This window comes from Balaenoptera acutorostrata, chromosome 13 (assembly GCF_949987535.1).
Source record: "Balaenoptera acutorostrata chromosome 13, mBalAcu1.1, whole genome shotgun sequence".
Taxonomy (NCBI): domain Eukaryota; kingdom Metazoa; phylum Chordata; class Mammalia; order Artiodactyla; family Balaenopteridae; genus Balaenoptera; species Balaenoptera acutorostrata.
In genome coordinates this window covers 57,210,860-57,230,445 of record NC_080076.1, presented here as the reverse complement: position 1 = coordinate 57,230,445, position 19,586 = coordinate 57,210,860, and the positions used below count along the sequence as shown (strand labels likewise).

General features: G+C 36.2%; 2 protein-coding genes across 5 annotated transcripts in view; one reads left to right on the top strand and one right to left on the bottom strand.

The window, feature by feature from the left end:
* NDC80 (NDC80 kinetochore complex component) overlaps positions 1 to 596 on the bottom strand; it is a 58,608-nt gene extending 58,012 nt beyond the window's left edge. The window contains exon 1 of one of the 2 annotated variants that reach the window (XM_057525980.1): positions 449 to 596. The gene's annotated coding sequence lies outside the window, so the exon portion shown is untranslated. The other variant, XM_057525981.1, reaches the window with a different exon arrangement.
* A 54-nt stretch (positions 597 to 650) lies between these two features.
* Positions 651 to 19,586, top strand: part of METTL4 (methyltransferase 4, N6-adenosine) — a 32,748-nt gene continuing 13,812 nt past the window's right edge. The window contains exons 1-6 of one of the 3 annotated variants that reach the window (XM_007191597.2): positions 651 to 716; positions 1,450 to 1,843; positions 3,330 to 3,392; positions 12,479 to 12,848; positions 14,994 to 15,063; positions 18,976 to 19,150. In XM_007191597.2, the coding sequence (XP_007191659.1) occupies positions 1,457 to 1,843; positions 3,330 to 3,392; positions 12,479 to 12,848; positions 14,994 to 15,063; positions 18,976 to 19,150 (1,065 nt within the window). In that variant the 5' untranslated portion in view covers positions 651 to 716; positions 1,450 to 1,456. The other 2 variants (XM_007191596.2, XM_057526486.1) reach the window with 2 other exon arrangements.

Here is a 19,586-nt window from a genome sequence, read left to right as displayed (position 1 = left end):
ACTTTTCCACTCTCACCTATCTATCCACTCCCAATCTCCACTTAAAATGTACTCTTAAAATCTGAGGTTAAGACTTTAAGATGTACTCCTTACACGGCCACCAGGATGTTACACTAGTATCTCAAACGCACCACAGCAAACAGTTCTTCATCTCGTTCTTCCTCTCCCTGCTACCATCCATTCTTCCCCTTTTCCTCTCTCCATGTCCTCTTCACCCCATCAGCGTCACCTTGGCCTTCCCCTTCTCCCTTGGAAAATCACTGCCATAAGAAATTTACCGGACTCCGGGAAACTAGCGCCTCGCACAGATGGGGCCCGGGGGCCGGTTACAACAGCAAACACCAAAACGTCGCTCCTCAGGGCCCGTGAATCTAACTTGTTGGCGCCCTGGCGTTCTCCCTCTAGCCCAGTGCTGCCGGAACAAAATTAACCCAAAGTCATTAGTCACCTTTCTTCCAGCTTCCCGACACGACGCAGGGACCGAACTGCTGTAAACCGTGCTATTGCCCGCTAGACAGGACGTCAGCCGCCAAAACACAAACTCCTTCCTCCACCCGCCGGCGCCGTTCGAATTTTAAAATCTCCGGCGGCGCTGACGTCATCGCGCACGACATGCGCGCGCGTGCGCAACTCTCGCGCGCCGTTCGTCGCCGGAACTCTGCGTGTTGGTGAAGCGCTGCCGCCTCACGGCGGCGCTCGGGCGTCTCCCGGCAGCTGTAAGTGTCCTCTGCGAAGTCTGGTCCGTCCCTTAAATTTAGCTGTGAACACCCGAGCGCTTTATGTCCCTGAGTAGCGAGCAGAGCGCTCCAGGCAGCCCTGGAAACGTTTTTTCCGTACAGCAACATGGGGGCTCCAGTTGACTGTTAGAAAAGGAGATTTTTTTTTTTTCCTGTGCCCTGAAAGGAGTGTCTTTCAGGACCACTGTTTAGATGGGTGCTGTTTCATGAAGCAAGTCTGGGAAGGCGGCGTGCACTTTTCCGACAAGGGAGGCGGCGAGGTAGGAGATAGTGACGGCCGAGTGTGGGCGCAGTCGGCCCCAGGGTCGCGCTGCTGAGGCCGCCGCCAGGGTTCGGGCTCAGAGCTTGAGCGCTCTCTGGGGTTCCAGGTGCTCTAGCGGTGGCCTGCGGAAAGCTGGAGGATCTAGTGTGGAGCCGAGAATTAGGAGAGAAAAGTGACCTGAGAACAGTAGGTTACTTTGCTAAAATATGACATCCCTGCTTCCCTGCGTTTGAACTCAGAGGCACACACAGCCCCAAACTTGGAGAGTGGTGGGTGGCGGGAGGGGAGCTCAGAGCCGAAGTCTGGATACCAGGGTCTTGTAGCAATTGTGCCATCAACCAGTTGTAATTTTGGGCACGTCACCTTTCCTGTCTGAGTTTAGAACTTAATTTGCAAAGTTGGGTTTTACTTCTAGTGTCTAATTCTCAGAGGTGTTTGTTTGTTTTAAAGGAAGAGTATGTCTGTGGTGCGTGAGCTATCACCAGGATGGTTACTGGATCATCTTTCTTTCATTAACAAGATAAGTTATGAACTTCACCATCATCATGAGCCTTGTTGCAGTAAAAAAGAGCCTACTTCTGTTCATCTTGATACTCTTCACATGGATTCTGTGTCCTCTTTTGGAGCCTCTGCTACCTGTATTGCTTCTACCACTAAGCCAGAAAATGATGATGGAGGAAATTGTGAAATGTTCATACAAAAATATGTTTTTCGATCTGAACTGTTTGATGTCACCAAACCTTATATAACTTCTGCTATTCACAAAGAATGCCAACAAAGTAATGAAAAGGAAGATCTAGTAAATGATGTTAAGAAAGAAATCTCCATTTCTGTTAATGGAAAGGTAATAAATTTTAAGAAATTTAAATTTTTCTACAAAGAACACAAATTTATTATTCCAGCATCTCAAATATCTTGTGATTTACTAAGTATAAAGAATAGACAATAAAGCATAATAAGACTTTAGCATGTCCAGAGTGATTTTTAACTTTTTGCTAACATTCTGCCATTCTTAGAAGACCAAATTTGCGTATTTCAGAAGCAAAGTTGATTCAAAAGTGAATGCTCTGTAAATTAAACAAACAAAACTAAGTAACAAAAAAAGAAATCCTGTCTGCCTAGGTTTTCATATTAATTGCATGTTTTTACACCTATTTTTGCTCAAAAATATGTTTCTTTCTCTGTAAAATTCTAAAGCAGTATATAGCAGTATAAAGGGGGAATTTTAGAGATTTATCCTTTGGGGATAAGCTTGTATAATAAATTTGGAAGAAGGGTGATATTTTTGAAAAGTTTCTAGTGATAAAACTAGACAGCTACTATGGAAAATATATATTCTTAAAGTATATATTTTTGTATACACATTGGTGCAATCAAAAGTTTTGAGAGTGTCATATAGAGTCAAATTAATTATGCTTGAATACTTTTTATGTATTTGAAGAGCTCAGAGGTGATTATACAAAGTCCATTTCAGATAGATTATATTAACATTTTCTTTGTTAGAGATAGGAATTACATTCATTATTCACCCAATAAATGTTTGAGATCTTTCTGTGTGCTGTTGTACAAAGAGTGATGAAACAAGATAAATATAGCCTCTGCCTTTTTAGATCTTACAATTGAGTGGGGAAGAAAGATACTAAATAAGAAAGCATGTTGAGAATTAGAATAAGGAAAGTAATAGAGAGTCCATGTATTTATTCAGCCAATGAGCTTTTGTTGTTAGCCGGCTAGGAGTTTGCCACCATGTAGGCACTGAGATTTCAGCAATGAAAAGTACAAAGTCCCTGCTCTATATTGCAGTCTTACATGTTCTTTGCTATGGAGTTGTTAGATGTAGAACAGTGTTAATATATCTTACTTATACCTAATCCTCAGATTACACATAAAGATCTATTAAAAGTACATTGCAATTTTTTTTTGTTGTAGAAGTGAAGAAAGTTCAGAATAATTATACCATATATCAACTGATAGATGACACTGGTGACTCTTATACAGTGTCACAGTTTCCTTGTGTTCTATGGATGTCAGTGCCATTTTATGTCGTACTAGTTCTTACTAATAGTAGATAACGCCTACGTGGCCTTTTATCACCCATTAAGTTTGTAGTAATAGTAATAATAATAATTATTATTATCTGGGAAATCTTACCTCCTTAGTCCATACTCTTTGCACTTATTTCGACCTCAGTAGTTAATTATTACCTCTTAAAGAATGAGATACACAATATGGAAAATGCGAAAAAGAAAAAAGAATTACTAATATATTTCAAAATATCATTATTTTGATGGATGGCCACATAATTTTTTTCCCTGTAATTTACTCTTTAGAAGCGTAAGAGATGTGTTGATTTCAATCAAGGTGAATTGGATGCTATGGAATACCATACAAAGGTACGGGGTAAAATATTCATTGATGACTTTAGAAGGTTAATGTGAACTAGTATAAATAAATGGACAACGTAAATAAGGATGTTCTTAAAAATCAAGCAGTCATTTTTAAAAAATTATGATTTATTTATTTATATTTATTTTTGGCTGCATTGGGTCTTAATTGCTGCTGCCGGGCTTTCTCTAGTTGTGGCGAGCGGGAGCTACTCTTCATTATGGTGCACAGGCTTCTCATTGTGGTGGCTTCTCTTGTTGTGGAGCCACGGGTTCTAGGCGTGCGGGCTTCAGTAGTTGTGGCTCGCAGGCTCAGTAGTTGTGGCTCGTGGGCTCAGTAGTTGTGGCTTGCGGGCTCAGTAGTTGTGGCTCACGGGCTCTAGAGCACTGGCTCAGTAGTTGTGGCGCACAGGCTTAGTTGCTCTGCAGCATACGGGATCTTCCCGGACCAGGGCTTGAACCCGTGTCCCCTGCATTGGCAGGCGAATTCTTAAGCATTGCACCACCAGGGAAGTCCCTCAAGCAATCATTTTTTTTTTTTTTTTTTTTTTTTAGAAATTCACGTTCTTTTTATTTATTTATTTATTTATTTATTTATGGCTGTGTTGGGTCTTCGTTTCTGTGCGAGGGCCCTCCCCAGTTGCGGCAAGTGGGGACCACTCCTCTTTGCGGTGCGCGGGCCTCCCACCATCGCGGCCTCCCCCGTTGCGGAGCACAGGCTCCAGACGCGCAGGCTCAGTAATTGTGGCTCACGGGCCCAGCCGCTCCGCGGCATGTGGGATCTTCCCAGACCAGGGCCCGAACCCGTGTCCCCCGCATTGGCAGGCAGACTCTCAACCACTGCGCCACCAGGGAAGCCCCTCAAGCAATCATTTTGATCAAGGTTAGAATTTAACAGTGGAGTGATTTATCATTACTTTTATTGTAATGAACAATTTAAACCAATTTTTATTAAAACCTCATATACTTCTCATTTACATATTTAACATAAGTAAACTTATGCTATATTGGTTAAATCCAGAAAATTTCTGAGTTATAAAAGCCTATTGTCAGTAGGTAAAACAACTTAAGATAGTGGCAGAAGAAAGTGAATAATATGAAGGATGTATTTCTAGAACTTAGAGGTTATGAGATCTGGGAGTTAAAGAAATGAGAGGAAACAGAGGGTACAAATTGTTTTAGATCTCATTGTCTTTCCTACTTATATTTACTTAATCTTTAATTGCTGACGTTTAGGTATAATATGCACATGTCATTTTCTATATTTATGTGTGCTATCTGCAGGATAAATTTCAACAAGTCAAATTTCTGGGTCAGAGGGTTTGAACATTTTGATAAATACTGCCAAATTGCTGCTATGGAGATTGTATCATCTTATTAGCACACTAGAAATGTATAATTTTGCCTGTTTTCCCACATCCTCACCATTACAGTATATTATCATTTTGATGTTTGCCAATCTAATAGTTGAAAAATAGTATTTTAGTATGGCTTTAATTTGCATTTCTTATTATGAATGTAGTTAAGTGTTGTATGTTTAAAATTCTTTTGTATTTCTTTATGTGAACTGTTTGTTTCCTTTGCATACTTAAAAAAATTGGATTGCTCTTTTTCTTACTGATTTATAGGAGCTCTTTATATGCTAGGGAAATTAGGTCTTTGTCTATCATGTAAATTACAAGCATATTTTTCCCAGTTTGTTATTTTAATTTTAATTATGATTTTTTTGGTTTTGGTTTTGCCATGCAGACAATATTATATTTTCATTCAGTTGAATTTATTCATGTTTTTCTTTTATGACTTCTGAATTTTGGAATCATAATTAGAGAAGTATTCCTTCTTCAAGGTTTTAAAATAATTTCCTGTGTTTTATTCTAGAACATTTATGATTTTATTTCAAATTTATATCTTGATCCATTTAGACTTTATCCTGGTATACAGTGTGAAGTATGGATCCAATTGACTACCTATATGTCCTACCATTATTCATGCAGTTTTCCCCTCCTTATATGAGATGCTTGATATACTAAATTCACATAAGTATTTGAGTTTATTTCTGGACTTTAAGTCTTACTTGTTTGTCTCACTATTTATTTGCCAATCTGTTTTGAGATTTTATAATGTGAATATGTTTTAATATCTTATCTGGTAGTAGTTATTCCCCACCCTCCACCCCCCACCCCCTACCCTGGGCCATCTTCTCATTGCTACTTTTTACAGAATTTTCCTGGGCTTTCTGTTTATTTTCCCATATGAATTTTAGGATCAATTTTGGTGTCTGGTTAGAAAAAACAACCTATTGGAATTTTTATGGCAATCAAATTTATAAACATTTACTATTAGCATCTTTAGATGTTGTGATCCTACTCCAAAACATAAATGTGTCTTTTCATTTGTTTAAGTTTCTATAAAATTTTCTTTATATAGATCTTGCATTAATTAAAAAAAATTGAATGTCTTGATTTTTCAGGTAATAATTATAACTCTTGCAAATATTAATAGTTTTACTTACACCTCTCTAATTATTGTATCTCTAATTTATTTATCTTCTCTAATTGTATAGGCTGGAAAATATGATACAATATTAAGTTACATTTGTGAGACTACCTATCCTTGTCCCTGACTTTGTAGGAGATGATTTCCTCTCCACTGGGTTTTGGGCTGAGTTGGAAATAGCATGTTAAAGAAGTTACCATGTATTCTTATTTATTGAGTGTTATTATCAAATGTAGTTACTGCATTTTATCAAATGTTTTTTAAGCATCTATGGAGATTGAATGGATGATTTTTCTCCTAATATTTTCCTTTGATTTTTAATCATATGTAACCACCTTACATTTGTAGTATATATTCCAAATGACCATGATGTATTATTTTTTAAATGTTCTGCTGGATTTTGTTTGCTAATATTTTATTTGGGACAGTTGTGAGATTGGTCTGATGTATTTAATTTTTTTGTTTTATATATATAATTATATACAGATGTTTACATATTTCAGTGTTGGAAGTTGGAAGTGTTTCTTTTTTTCTCCCCAATTCTCTGGAGTAATCTGTTCTTTAAAAGTTTGGTAGAGCTCCCCTTTGCATTCATCTCAGTATGTTGCTTTTTTGTGGGGATGCTTCTTTGACAGTTTTTCCTTTTTCCTCTTTGGAAATCAATTTTAGATTTAAAAAAATTCTTTTGTAGTCAATTTTGGTAAATTATGTTATCTTAGAATATTATCCATTTCATCTAATTTTTCAAATTTGTTTATGCATAGTCTATTTGTGGTTATTTTGCCTTCACTATTTATGTTGTATATTTACTCCCTTTTCCTTGATAGATTAGCTAATGGTTTGCCTAATTTATTAGTTGTTTTTGAAATTATTTACCTTAAAAATGTCTAACTTATTTCTGCTTTAATCCATTTTAATTTATTCCTTCTGTTTTTTTCTTTTTTTGACTGTTTGAGTTGTCTTAGTTCATTTTTTTTCTTCTTTTTTTTTTTTGGATGGAAGTATTCAATGTTATGATTTTTTTTTCTCAGGGCACTGCAGTATACCGTAGGTTCTGATATGTTGTGCTGTAATTGTCATGATGTGAAATTTCATTGAAATATCATGGTTTTCTAGAGATTTGCTTAAGAGTTGTTTGTAATAGAGTTTTAAATTTCCATGTTGGAATGGTATTTTTGGTTTGATGGTTAATGTTATATTTATCTCCATAAAAAAATGCCAAATTGCTTTCCAAAGTAGTTGTACTGTTTTGCATTTCCCACCAGCAAAGTATGAGAGCTCTGTTTGCTTCATATCCTCACTAGCATTGATATCATCAGAGTTTTGATTTTAGGAATTCTTTTAAATGTGTAGTGGTATTTTATTGAGGTTTTAACTTGCATTTCCTTAATGACTAATAATGTTGAGAATCTTTTCATTTGCTATACATCCGTATACATCCATCTGCTACACATTCTTTGTTGAAGTTTTCATAGGATCAGTGTTTTTTCATCCTTGAATATTTGAAGTAATTCACCAGTGAAATTATCTAGGCCTGGAGTTTCCTTTTGGGGAAGGTTTTTAGGAACAATATAAGGTTCTTTAATAGATAACAGGGATTTTCAGATTTTCTGCTTTTGCTTATGTCAATTTTGGCAAGTTGTATTTTCTAAGAAATTTGTCTGTTTCATCCAACTTGTCAAATTTATTGGCATGAAGTTGTTCATAGTATTCTCTTATCATGCTTTTAATATCCGTAGGATTTGTGATGATAAGTGATACCCCTTTTCATTCCTGATGTTGGTGATTTGTATTCTTTCCTTTTCTTGCTAGGGGCTTGTTATTTTGTTGTTGTTTTTTCAAAGAACCAGCTTTTTTTTTTTTTTTTACTGTGGCAAAATATACGTAAAATAAAATTTACCACTTTAACCAGTTTTAGGTGTACAATTCAGTTGTACTGAGTACATTCATGTTGTTTTGTAACCGTCACCATTATTTATCTCCTGAATGATTTTTTTTTTCCCCCAACAGGGAAGTGCCTATTTATCTATTTTTTTGTTAATGGACATTTGGGATGTTTCCACTTTTTAGCTATTGTGAATAATGCTGCTATGAACATGAGTGTACAAATACCAGTTCTAGTCCCTGCTTTCAATTTTTTGGGGAATATACCCAGAAGTGGAATTATTGTATCATATGATAATTCTAATTTTTTGAGGAACTGCCTTATTGTCTTCCACAGTGGTTGTACCATTTTACATTCCCACCAGCAATGCATAAGGGTTTCTAGTTTCTCCATATCCATGTCAGCACTTATTTTCTGTTTTTGTTTTTTTAACAGCCATCCTAATGGGTGTGAGTGGTGTTTCACTGTGGTTTTGATTTGCATTTTTCTGATGATTTATGATGTTGAGCATATTTTTATGTGCTGTTGGCCGTTTGTATGTCTTTTTTGGAGAAATGTCTATTCATGTCCCTATTCATGTCCTTCGCTCATTTTTAAATTGGGTTTTTGTTGTTGTTATTGAGTTTTAGGAGTTTTGTTCTTTTTTTTGGCCATGCTGCATGGCTTTTGGGATCTTAGTTCCCTGACCAGGGATCGAACCTGCACCCTTGGCAGCGAAAGCCTGGAGTCCTAACCACTGGACCGCCAGGGAATTCCTAGGAGTTCTTTTATATTCTGGATATCAATCCCTTATCAGACACATGAATTGATGTCAAGTATATTCAAAGAACCAGCTTTTAACTTAGTTAATTTTCTTTACTGTCTATCTATTTTCTATTTTGTTGATATTTGTTCTCTATTATTTTCTTCCTTTTGGTTTACTTTGCTCTTTTTCTACGTTCTTGAAGTGGAAGGTTTTGTCAGTGAATTTAGATTTTTTTTAATATAAGCACTTAAAGCTATAAGTTTGCCTTGAATCGTTGCTTTAGTTGCATTCCACATATTTTGATATTTTGTATTTTCACTTTCATTCACTTCAAAATATTTTCTAATTTCCTCTGTGATTTTATCTTTGACCTATATGAATTATTTAGAAGTCTGCTGTTTCATTCCCAGATATTTGGGGTTTATCTTGATATCTTCTTGTTATTGATTTCTAACTTAAATCCGTTGGGGTATAAGAATATACTCTGATGATTTCAATCCTTTTAAATTTATTGAGCCTTGCTTTATAGTCCAGCATATGAATTATCTTTGTGACTGTATTGTGTGCTATTTTTAATGTATTTTTGAATATGTATTCTATAGTTGTTGGATGCAGTGTTCTATGAATATCAGGTTAAGTTGGTAGTGTTGTTCAGAACTTCTTCGTCTTTAGAGATTTTTGGTTTAATTGGTCTATCAATTGCTGGGTAGATTTTTCTTAGGTGAGTTTAGAATGATGTTTTTAGACTAAGGCTGATTATTCCTTTTTACTGACACAAAATCTGTTATCTACCCAATAACCCTGTCAAGAACTGGGATGAACTGTCTGAGATTTTACTCTATTTGGAAGCTAACAAGTTAGCAAGTTTAGATCTCAGATTTTATTAAAGTAGATTTAGACCTAAGATTTTATTAAAATAAGGAGTTTATTGCTCCCTGCATAGCAGGAAGCATATGCTTTTTGTTCACAGACTTCCCTTGTACTCCATGGGAACGATGCCAGGGAGCCTCGGTGTATGCTCTGCATGCAGTAGATTTGGTTCATAGGTAAAGAACCCCAAGGTTAGGGAACCCCAGTTTTTTAAAATGGGTTGCAAACAAACCTGTCCAACTTTTTGTCCCAGAGTCAGCCTTTATTAACCTGGACAGCAAACAGATCTGCCTTCTGGCTTGGAGGGAGACATGATCTCCGTCTTCCATGCTGTATGAATATCCTTGTGTTGGAGGAACTGATTGAGAGGATATGACCACTGGTTGACCTGGACACTTGGAGGCTCCTCACCCCTCCTTTGTCTTTGGACTGTACACTCTGCCCACCGTTCCCACAGTGGGAGCTGTTTTCAAGGACATAGCCTTGAGAGAGTAGGCTGTTGTTGAGATGATCTGGACTGTGTATGTGACTGAACCCAGTTAAGAACTCTATATAAGCTTTTAGGATTCTGGGTGACAGGTACAGAGATCTACTTGTCTTGCAGCCTCCCAAGACAAGCCTCGTTTTTAAGTTCTCTTGTTGTTAAACCTGCCATCCTCCCATCTAGAGTGGTCTGCCTCTTTTCTTTGGTCTCTCCTTGCCCTCTGTGTACGGGGGCCAGTTTCAGATTTCACCTGGGAAGCTCTTGAGGTTACAGACCAACACCTTGAAAATTTATTCTGGAACAAAAGCTATCAGTGCCTCTGCTCACACAGAGAGACCCATGGTGAAATGTCCTCCAATTGCCCTATGAATCATGATGTTTTCTGGTCTGAGTGTTGGAAACAGGTACTATTCTTGGCCCTGTGAGAGCTCAAGACACTGTTTCTTTTAGTCCTCATGGGTGGTTCTTTGCTTGGCCTTGGATAGTTCCCCCACACACTTGGAGTGATCAGTATTTAGGGGAATTTCTCCAGTGTGACTACCTGCAGATCTACAGAGTTCTCTCTGTACAGCTCTTTCCTCTCTGATACTCTCCTGTGTACTCTGTCTTGGCCTCCCCATATTCTCAGCTCTGTCTCCTCAACTCTGGATTTCTTCTAGACTCTGCCCAGATTCTTCCTGTGGCTTGGAAAATCTCCAGGCAGTTAGCTGGGGCAGTCATATGATTTCTTTCACTCTCCTTTGTTGCCTGATGCCCAGTGTCGTGAAAGCTGTTGTCCCTGTTACTCCATCTTGGTTGGAAGTGGAAGTCTCTGGCTGCTTTGAGCGTTTTCAGCAATTTAATTGTGATGTTCCTTAATGTAGTTTTCTCCTCCTCGTCTTCCTCCTCCTCCTCGTCTTCCTCTTCCTCCTCCATTTGTTGATCTTCTTGGATCTGTGAATACACAGTCTTCAGCAAATTTAGAAATTTTTGGCTGTTATCTCCTCAAATATTTTTTCTGTCGCCTTCATTTTGGGCGCTTTTATTTCGTTGTTTTCAAGTGCATTAACCTTTTCTTCTTCAGTGTCTAATCTGCTGTAATTCCAGTGTAGTGTATTTTTCACTTGTGCATTGTAGTTTTTAATCTCTAGACACTCAATTTGGTCTTTTCTTATAGTTTCCCTATCTCTTCTTAACAGGTTCATTTTTTCTTTACATTTTTGAACATATGAATATGGTTATAATGAGTGCCTTAATATCCGTTTCTACTTTTTTTCCCTAATCTTTAAAAATGGGCTGCACAAGCCCTGTGTGAACTCTGGGGATTTCTCCCTCTGATCATTTTATCTGGTTCTTTCCCTGACCTTGGGTATTTCATCACATACATGTGCTGATCACTACTCAGCTGGAGACTTGACCCTCTGCAGCTCTCAAGAGCTCTCTGTCCGTGCAGCTCTCTCCTCTCTGGTATCCTGCCCTACAAACTCTAGCTGCCTTGGCCTTTCCAGACTCCCAGCTCTATCTCCTTAACTCAGAGAGACTATTGGACTCTGAATGGGTCTCTTTCCTGTACTGCTACCTAGAAACTTTCTCAAGGCAGTAAGCTGGAGCAACTGGTTTCTCCTTTTTTAGGGACTACTGTTCTACACTGCTTGACATCCATCCAAGGTCTGAAAACCGTTTTTTAAAAATAATTTTTTAAAAGTAATTTCAGATTAAAGGTACTCCATCTTGTCCAGAAGCAGAACTTGGCTTTTAATTTTATAATTATTTTGTTTGTATTATTGAAAACCTTTGTTTATATATATTCGTTTTATAGAGTTAAGTTTTTTCTTTTTTTCTTTTTTTTTTTTTTTACAGTTCAAGCTATATTTTATAAAATCAAAGGTATATTTATTTTAAAATTAAATTACTAGGGGGACTTCCCTGGTGGTCCAGTGTCTAAGACTCCACGCTCCCAATGCGGGGGGCCTGGGTTCAATCCCTGGTCAGGCAACTAGATCCCACATGCTGCAAACTAAAGATCTCACATGCTGCAATGAAGATCCTGCGTGCTGCAACTAAGACCCGGTGCAGCCAAATAAGTAAATAAATAAATAAATAAATATGTAAAAAATTAAGTTACTAGAAAAATTTAAGATTAAATGTGATTTAAACTGAATTCTTTTTTTTTTTTTGGCCACACTGTGCAGCTTGCGGGATCTTAGTTCCTCGACCAGGGATTGAACCCGTGCCCTTGGCAGTGAAAGCGTGGAGACCTAACCACTGGACTGCCAGGGAATTCCCTTAATTCTTTTTATAAATTAGAAATTCCACTTTCTTTTAGAAATATTATCAAATTTATCTTATAAAGTTTTAAGGATACATTTTCTACGTATTCAATATATTGTTTGGTTAGTTAATTTTCAGTGAGTTTATGAGATTTGTTTCATTCCACAGTTAAGAAATAGCATTTCAAAGGTATATTCACACTTTCTAACTTTTTTTGTAGTATAAAGTTATTTTCCTGTAAGCATTAAGAATGTTGATTTTAATCCAAGAGTTGAAGTATTCAAAGCGTAGTAGGAACTTTATTATTTAGAAAATTGTTTTAATGTCAGTGACCTTTTAATGTACTTAAAAAAATTCTCTTACAGATCAGGGGGCTGATTTTGGATGGATCTTCACAGTTAATCCAAGAAGGTCTCAAAAGTGGCTTTCTTCATCCACTTTATGAAAAACGGGACAAGTATAGTGAGCCTATTATCTTACCACTGGATACCTGCAATTTGTCAGAATTATGTGAAATGGCAAAGCATTTGCCTTCTCTGAATGAAATGGAACTTCAGACATTACAATTGATGGAAGATGATATATCTGTTACAGAGCAGTATTTATTTTCACGGATTGTTGATAACAACTCTAGCTTTACAAAAATGATTACTTTAATGGGACAGAAATACCTGCTGCCACCAAGAAGCAGTTTTCTTTTGTCTGACATTTCTTGTATACACCCGCTTCTGAACTGTAAGTAATTATTATGTTTATTATTAGAAAAAGATAATTTTTTTGTGGCCTCAGAAGTCAAGAACAAGTCTGAATGTTGAATGAGTACCAGCATTTTGTGATAGGGTAAACACTTAATTTTCTCAGTGTATTTTTTCTTTTAAATTCAATTTTAAAGTGCTGATTTCTGTCTTAAAAATTAAAAAAATTCTTATTACAAACAAAGGGTCAAAAACTTAACTAGTCCCCAAGAGAGTAAACATATTTACTGTTCTGTACTTATGAATTCAGGGTACAGTTGGGGGTGACCAAATAACTTTATTTAGCTTTTATTCATAGCAAAGTAGAAACACTTCATATATGAATGTTAATTCCCAAACCATTCCTAGCCTTTTAGGTTACATTTTAAGCTACTGTTCAAGTTTATTGTCTAAAGTTTCTCAAAATATTTTCCTATATAAAGTTAAAAATTTAGATATTTAAGTCCAGAGTCATATACACCTGAATTTGAATTTAGATTCTGAAGCTTAACTATGAGTCTTTAGGCACTTCACAAAACTGAGCCTCAGTTTCCTAGTCTGTAAAATGGATATGATAATACCTACTTCCAAGGGTAATTTTGGGGATTAGATGAGATAATCTGCATCATGAGCTTAGCTCAGTGATTTATATATTTCTAACAAATTATAACTATTATAATATTCTAAGGGATGATGTAGATGAGAGGTATATTGATCAAATTGAATTTAATCTGCTGTTTAATGTTATTTGGACATTTTTTAGCAAAATTTTACATTATTAACATAACATAGCTTATTAATGAAAAGCTTCTTTTAATTACTTTCAAACCGTCTTATAAATGATTGGTTATTCATGTCACAGTGTCATAAATTATTCAGGGTAAATGACAAGATAACAAATTAATGAGAAAATCATGCTATATTTGAACATTTTTTTCCCCATTCTTTTTGATCTTTGTTACTCTAATAGTTTAAAAACCATCACTTCCTTATTTTAATTTGCATTCTTTTGATCACTTATGAGATTGTACATTTACAAAAATATACCTCTGTTTATAAAAGGAAAAGGGACAGCTCTTCCTCACAGTAAAATTCCAATTAATAAATGTAGGTAGAATGATGTAACTAGAAAATTTCCATTTGGCACATATCATAGTATTTGGGTGTCAAAATAGTGGATGAAAAGATGAGATGCAGGATATTTGCACAGTCTTAAAATATCTCCCTGCAAAATACTTATTAATTACAAAGGTAAAACTGGAGAAACCTGGCTGACAGCATTTTAACCAAATGATCAAAGGTAGTATCACTAATAATGAGACATTTTGACACTGTGTTTCCTAATAATGTTGCTCTGATAAGGGCATGGTGGTACTCTTGCCAAAAATAAAGAACCTAAATTTAATCACGAGGAAATACCAAAGGGACATTCTATAAAATGACTAGCCAGTAGTCTTCAAAAGTATCAAGGTCATAAAAGACAAAGAAAGACTGAGGAACTTTTCCAGAGTGGAGGAAATTTAGGAGACGTGGCAACTGAATGCAATGTGTGATCCTGGTCCAGAGAAAAGGACACTAGTAGACAATTGGGGACATTTTGTTGTGGTCATTATATCAGTTAAAAGACAAGTTTTATTTCATGTAAAAAGTTGAAAAACAAAAGCAAAAAAACCACACCTACCCTATCTAGGCTTGAAAGGACCATGTTAATATGGCTACCAAGACTTATAGGACATTTATAAATCATTGATGTCTAGTTAAGGGAGCTGTAGTTATTTTTAGGAAGTCTCTGCAATAGGTGAAATTATGTTAAAATCCAAGAGGTACTAAATTATAAGGGGAATCTCTTAATTTTTTTAGATAAATTATTTGAATAAATGCCACAAATCCTTTTCTTGCATTCCAGTATATTTGTGTCTGTAGTGAATGCACTTCATTGTTGAAGAACATGTTTAGTTTTTTTTTTTTTCTTTTGGCCATGTGGCATGTGGGATCTTAGTTCCCCAACTAGGGATGGAACCCATACCCCCTTTAGTGGAAGTGCAGAGTCCCAACCACTGTACCGCCAGGGAAGTCTCAGAACATGTTTAGTTTTTAAAGTGATGCATATAGAAGATATTTTCTGAAATTGTCTCTTTGTTTTCAGGTAAGAAAACATATGATGTAATTGTGATAGATCCACCATGGCAGAACAAATCAGTTAAAAGAAGTAACAGGTAAGTATAAATAATTTATCTATTAGATATGCTTTCTCAAAGCTATGGTCCTTTGTACATTCTAGTTACATATGCTAAAAGCATTACTTTATGATAATAGATTGTCTGAAACTACTAAAACACTTTCGTTTCAAGATTTTAATTCCCTTAAGTAGGTAATTCTCTTGAACTAGAACTATATGTAGGTGTAGGTTAAGAATGTTAAAAGTAATATATTTATTAATGATTAAGGTTACTAACTGTCCAGTTCAGGGATGTTTCTATAACACCAAAAGGCAACATTTTTGCCTCCTTTGATATCAAATTCTAAAGTTTAGAAATATGTGCCAAAAAATAGTATTCCTTAATACTGCTATGAATGAATTGGTCTACTTCATTCTGAAATTTGTTTTTATTTATGCCACCATTTAGTTTATGTAACCTTTTAGAGTGATAAGTTCAATTAGTTAGTAAGATGACATTTCCTTTTAATAGCTTTTTAAAAAACTAAATTTTTCCCTCTAGTTCTAGTGAATGTCTTCAGTTGTATTTCCTCTCACTCTTTGATTTTCTAGACTGAACAGTTCCTATTACCTTGACTTAAACTTCATATGAAATTCCTTCTCCGCAATTATCTTGTTTTCTTATGCTTTTTGTTTATGAGCTGTAACAATAATTGGACTTTTTTCTCTTAAAGTTTCAAGGATCATACAAAGAATTCCTGTAGCTATTCTCTATATGTGTGTATTTGTGCATGTGTGTAGATATCTATGTATATATATAATTTTTTTCTGAACTGTTTGAGAATAAATTATTTAGGAAGAAGTAAGTTACTCTGGAGTATTTTATTCTGTATTTCTTGAAAACAAAGATATTAATATTTTCTTATATAATCATAATGTAATTATCAAAATAGGTAATTAATTTTCCTTTTTAATTTTCTATTTTTCTTTTATTAGTCATGTAGGGAGATACTGTGATATATGTAAATATCTTGTTACCAGTTTTTAGCATCTGTGGTAGGTAGAATACTATTGTCCCCCCGCCCCCACACCCACCTCCATGTCCTTGTCCTAATCCCTGGAACTTGTGAATATGTTAGGTTACATGGAAAAGGGGAATTAAAATTCCAAATGGAATTAAGGCTGCTAAGAAAAGGAGATTACTATGCATTATCTGGATAGGCCAGTCCTTAGCTTAGCTGTAGACAGGAGACCTAACTGAGGGTATTTCTCCCTTTTTTCTTTTCTGTTATTTTTTCTTCTCTTCTTTTCTTTCTCCCTCTTCTCCACCCTCCCCCCACCCAAGTCTTCTCTCTTTTTTCCTTTAAAAGTATATAGTATATAGAAAAACTAACCAAAAAAAAGAAAAGAAAAGAAAGTAAAAGTGTATAGTGTAAGCATATTTATAGGCTGATGGTAAGGAACTACTAGAGAGGTTGAAAATACAGAAGGAGGGGAGTAAATAGCATCACTAATAGACTAGAAGATGGGAATAAGAGAACACAGCTGGAGGGATATGCTTTAAATATATGAAGCCATGCTATCCTTTAAGAGGAAATGTATAGCAATGGGTAAGTGAAAGTGTATAACCAGGCGGGAGAGGGTTAGGTAGTTGAAGCAGTCTGATGGCTTTTTTTTTTTTAAATTGATACATGAGTTAACTTCATCTGCCAAGAGTGAGTTTGGGCAAGAGACTTGAAAAGAGATGAAGGTTTGTAGTAGTTGACCAAGGATAAGTAAAAGAATTGATGAGTAGTTTTGAGAACCTGAGAATGGACTTAATTGAGCCAATTCTTCAGTTTAGCATTTTTCTCCACCTGATTTTTTCCATATGAAAATTTCCATTGAATTGAATTGTGTTGAAATTGAATTGAATTTAAGATTGGAGGTTTGCAGGAGTTATGGGGTGAAGGAGTAAAGGGGAGATTGGAGTTAGGGGTGCTAGTGAGAAGGCAGTGAAGTGATTGGTGGTTGGTAGTATGTGAGGAAGAGGAGAAAGTGTGGGCAGGAAGAAACTGATAGACTCAGTAAAGTGGAGGAATGGGGCACTGACTGAATGCTTTGATAAAGTCAAAGAATTGGTGACGGAGAAGAGGTAATGGCCAATCATCAGAAAATCTAGAAACAATAAATGCTGGAGAGGGTGTGGAGAAAAGGGAACCCTCCTGCACTGTTGGTGGGAATGTAAATTGGTACAGCCACTATGGAGAAAAATATGGAGGTTCCTTAAAAAACTAAAAATAGAACTTCCATATGACCCAGCAATCTCACTACTGGGCATATACCCTGAGAAAACCCTAATTCAAAAAGATACATGTACCACAATGTTCACTGCAGCACTATTTACAATTGCCAGGACATGGAAGCAACTGAAATGTCCATCAACAGATGAATGGATAAAGAAGATATGGTACATATATACAATGGAATATTACTCAGCCATAAAAAGGAACAAAATTGAGTTATTTGTAATGAGGTGGATGGACCTAGAGTCTGTCATACAGAGTGAAGTAAGTCAGAAAGAGAAAAACAAATACCATATGCTAATGCATGTATATGGAATCTAGAAAAACGGTACTGATGAACCTAGTGGCAGGGCAGGAATAAAGACGCAGCATAGAGAACGGACTTGAGGACACGGGGGTGAGGGAAGGGGAAGCTGGGATGAAGTGAGAGAGTAGCATTGACATACACATACACTACCAAATGTAAAATAGATAGCTAGTGGGAAGCAGCCGCGTAGCACAGGGAGATCAGCTTGGTGCTTTGTGACGACCTAGAGGGGTGGGATAAGGAGGATGGGAGGGAGGCTCAAGAGGGAGGGGATATGGGGATATATGTATACATATAGCTGATTCACTTTGTTGTACAGCAGAAACTAACAGAACATTGTAAAGCAATTATACTCCAATAAAGATGTAAAAAAAAAAAAAAAAAAGTAATGGCCAGAGATCAGTGTATATGGTTTCAGAAATGGAGCAAGTGTGAGTGATGCCAAGGTCCAGGTTTTGGCCACTCAAATGGATTATTGAAGTGGGGTGAATGCAACTGTATTTATTTAGGGGAAGAATAGGTGAGTGTGTACATTATTTAGCTTGTGCTTTGAAATTGCCCAGGATACTGGCAAGATTTATGTTGGTGAGGTAGAAGGATCTCAGAACTTAAATCCTCTTTGAATATGGAGAGTGAGGATGTAATAGGTTCGATAAGGAACATTGGAGGCTAGATAGCGTACTTCTCAAAGAGAAGGGGATTTTACACAGAGGTAGATGACTGATAGCCTGGAACTGGCAATAGGGGAGCTAGGAGAATACTGACCTCACCTCTCTCTGTTGTGTGTGTTGGGTGCTGGAGAAAGGGCCACATTGGTTTGATGGGGTATTGTAGAGCAAGTAGTGTTTTAGCAAGAGAAACTAGACTTCATACTACTAATGACCAGGAGGTGCAAGACTGTAGAATTTCTTTTTGTAATGAAAGCATGAGAGTTTCAGAGAGCCCAGTAGAACTGATTGGGGAGGATGAAAGAAACAGGATGATAGATTGAAGATGTTGGTGGGATATTGAGACAGTAGTTTCAAGACTGTTAATGGGGTCCCTTTGTAATGTACAGATTATCAAACCATAATATTTGCTTAATTTTGAATGTTAGAAAAGCATATAGAAAATATTAGTAAAATTACTGAAATGTAATACATTTAGAAATGATAAGGAAATATGGCTTCATCATTTTAAATTAGTAAAAACTAAAAATATTATTTCTGACTTGCGTGTAATAATGTGTCCACTGGGTGTCAGTGTGGCTTCATATTTAGTTGCACAAATAAATATAGGAGCTTTGTGTTTGTGGAGTCAATGTTATACAGGTCTTCTCCCTGCTTATTTTTCTTTTTTGCAGCAAATTTTGCTGATATTTTTTTCTGTTTATTTTTAGATATAGTTATTTATCACCACTGCAAATAAAGCAGATACCTATCCCTAAGCTGGCTGCTCCAAACTGTCTTGTTGTTACTTGGGTGACGAATAGACAGAAGCACCTACGTTTTGTTAAGGAAGAGCTTTACCCTTCTTGGTCTGTGGAGATAGTTGCTGAATGGCACTGGGTAAAAGTAAGTTTAGAAGTTAACGTATTTGTTAACTTTATTTGTTAATAAGGTGTGACATACAAGTCACATAAAGGTAGCATCTACTTTTTAATGCGTAACATGTCACCGCTCTACTCCTTCAACATGGTCTAATTAAAATGTTTACTTTGCTGCTAAATACCTTTGTCTTCTTATTCTCAAGACTTTTTACCTATTTGTTCTGTATATTTTTGTAGTAGAATCCCAAACTGCTGGCCTTCAGAAATCACTCGGAGATATCAGGATGACATTTTAAAAAGCTCTGATGTCTGTAGTTTAAGAAACAACAAACAAAAACTTTGGGGGATTTGTCCATCACTAAACATAGAAATTGTCTTACTGTTCATCTTCTTCCTCTTTACTCATCCAAAATTTCAGCTGCCCTTTGTGACTTCTGTCCTTCTTTCTTTTTTCTTCTCCT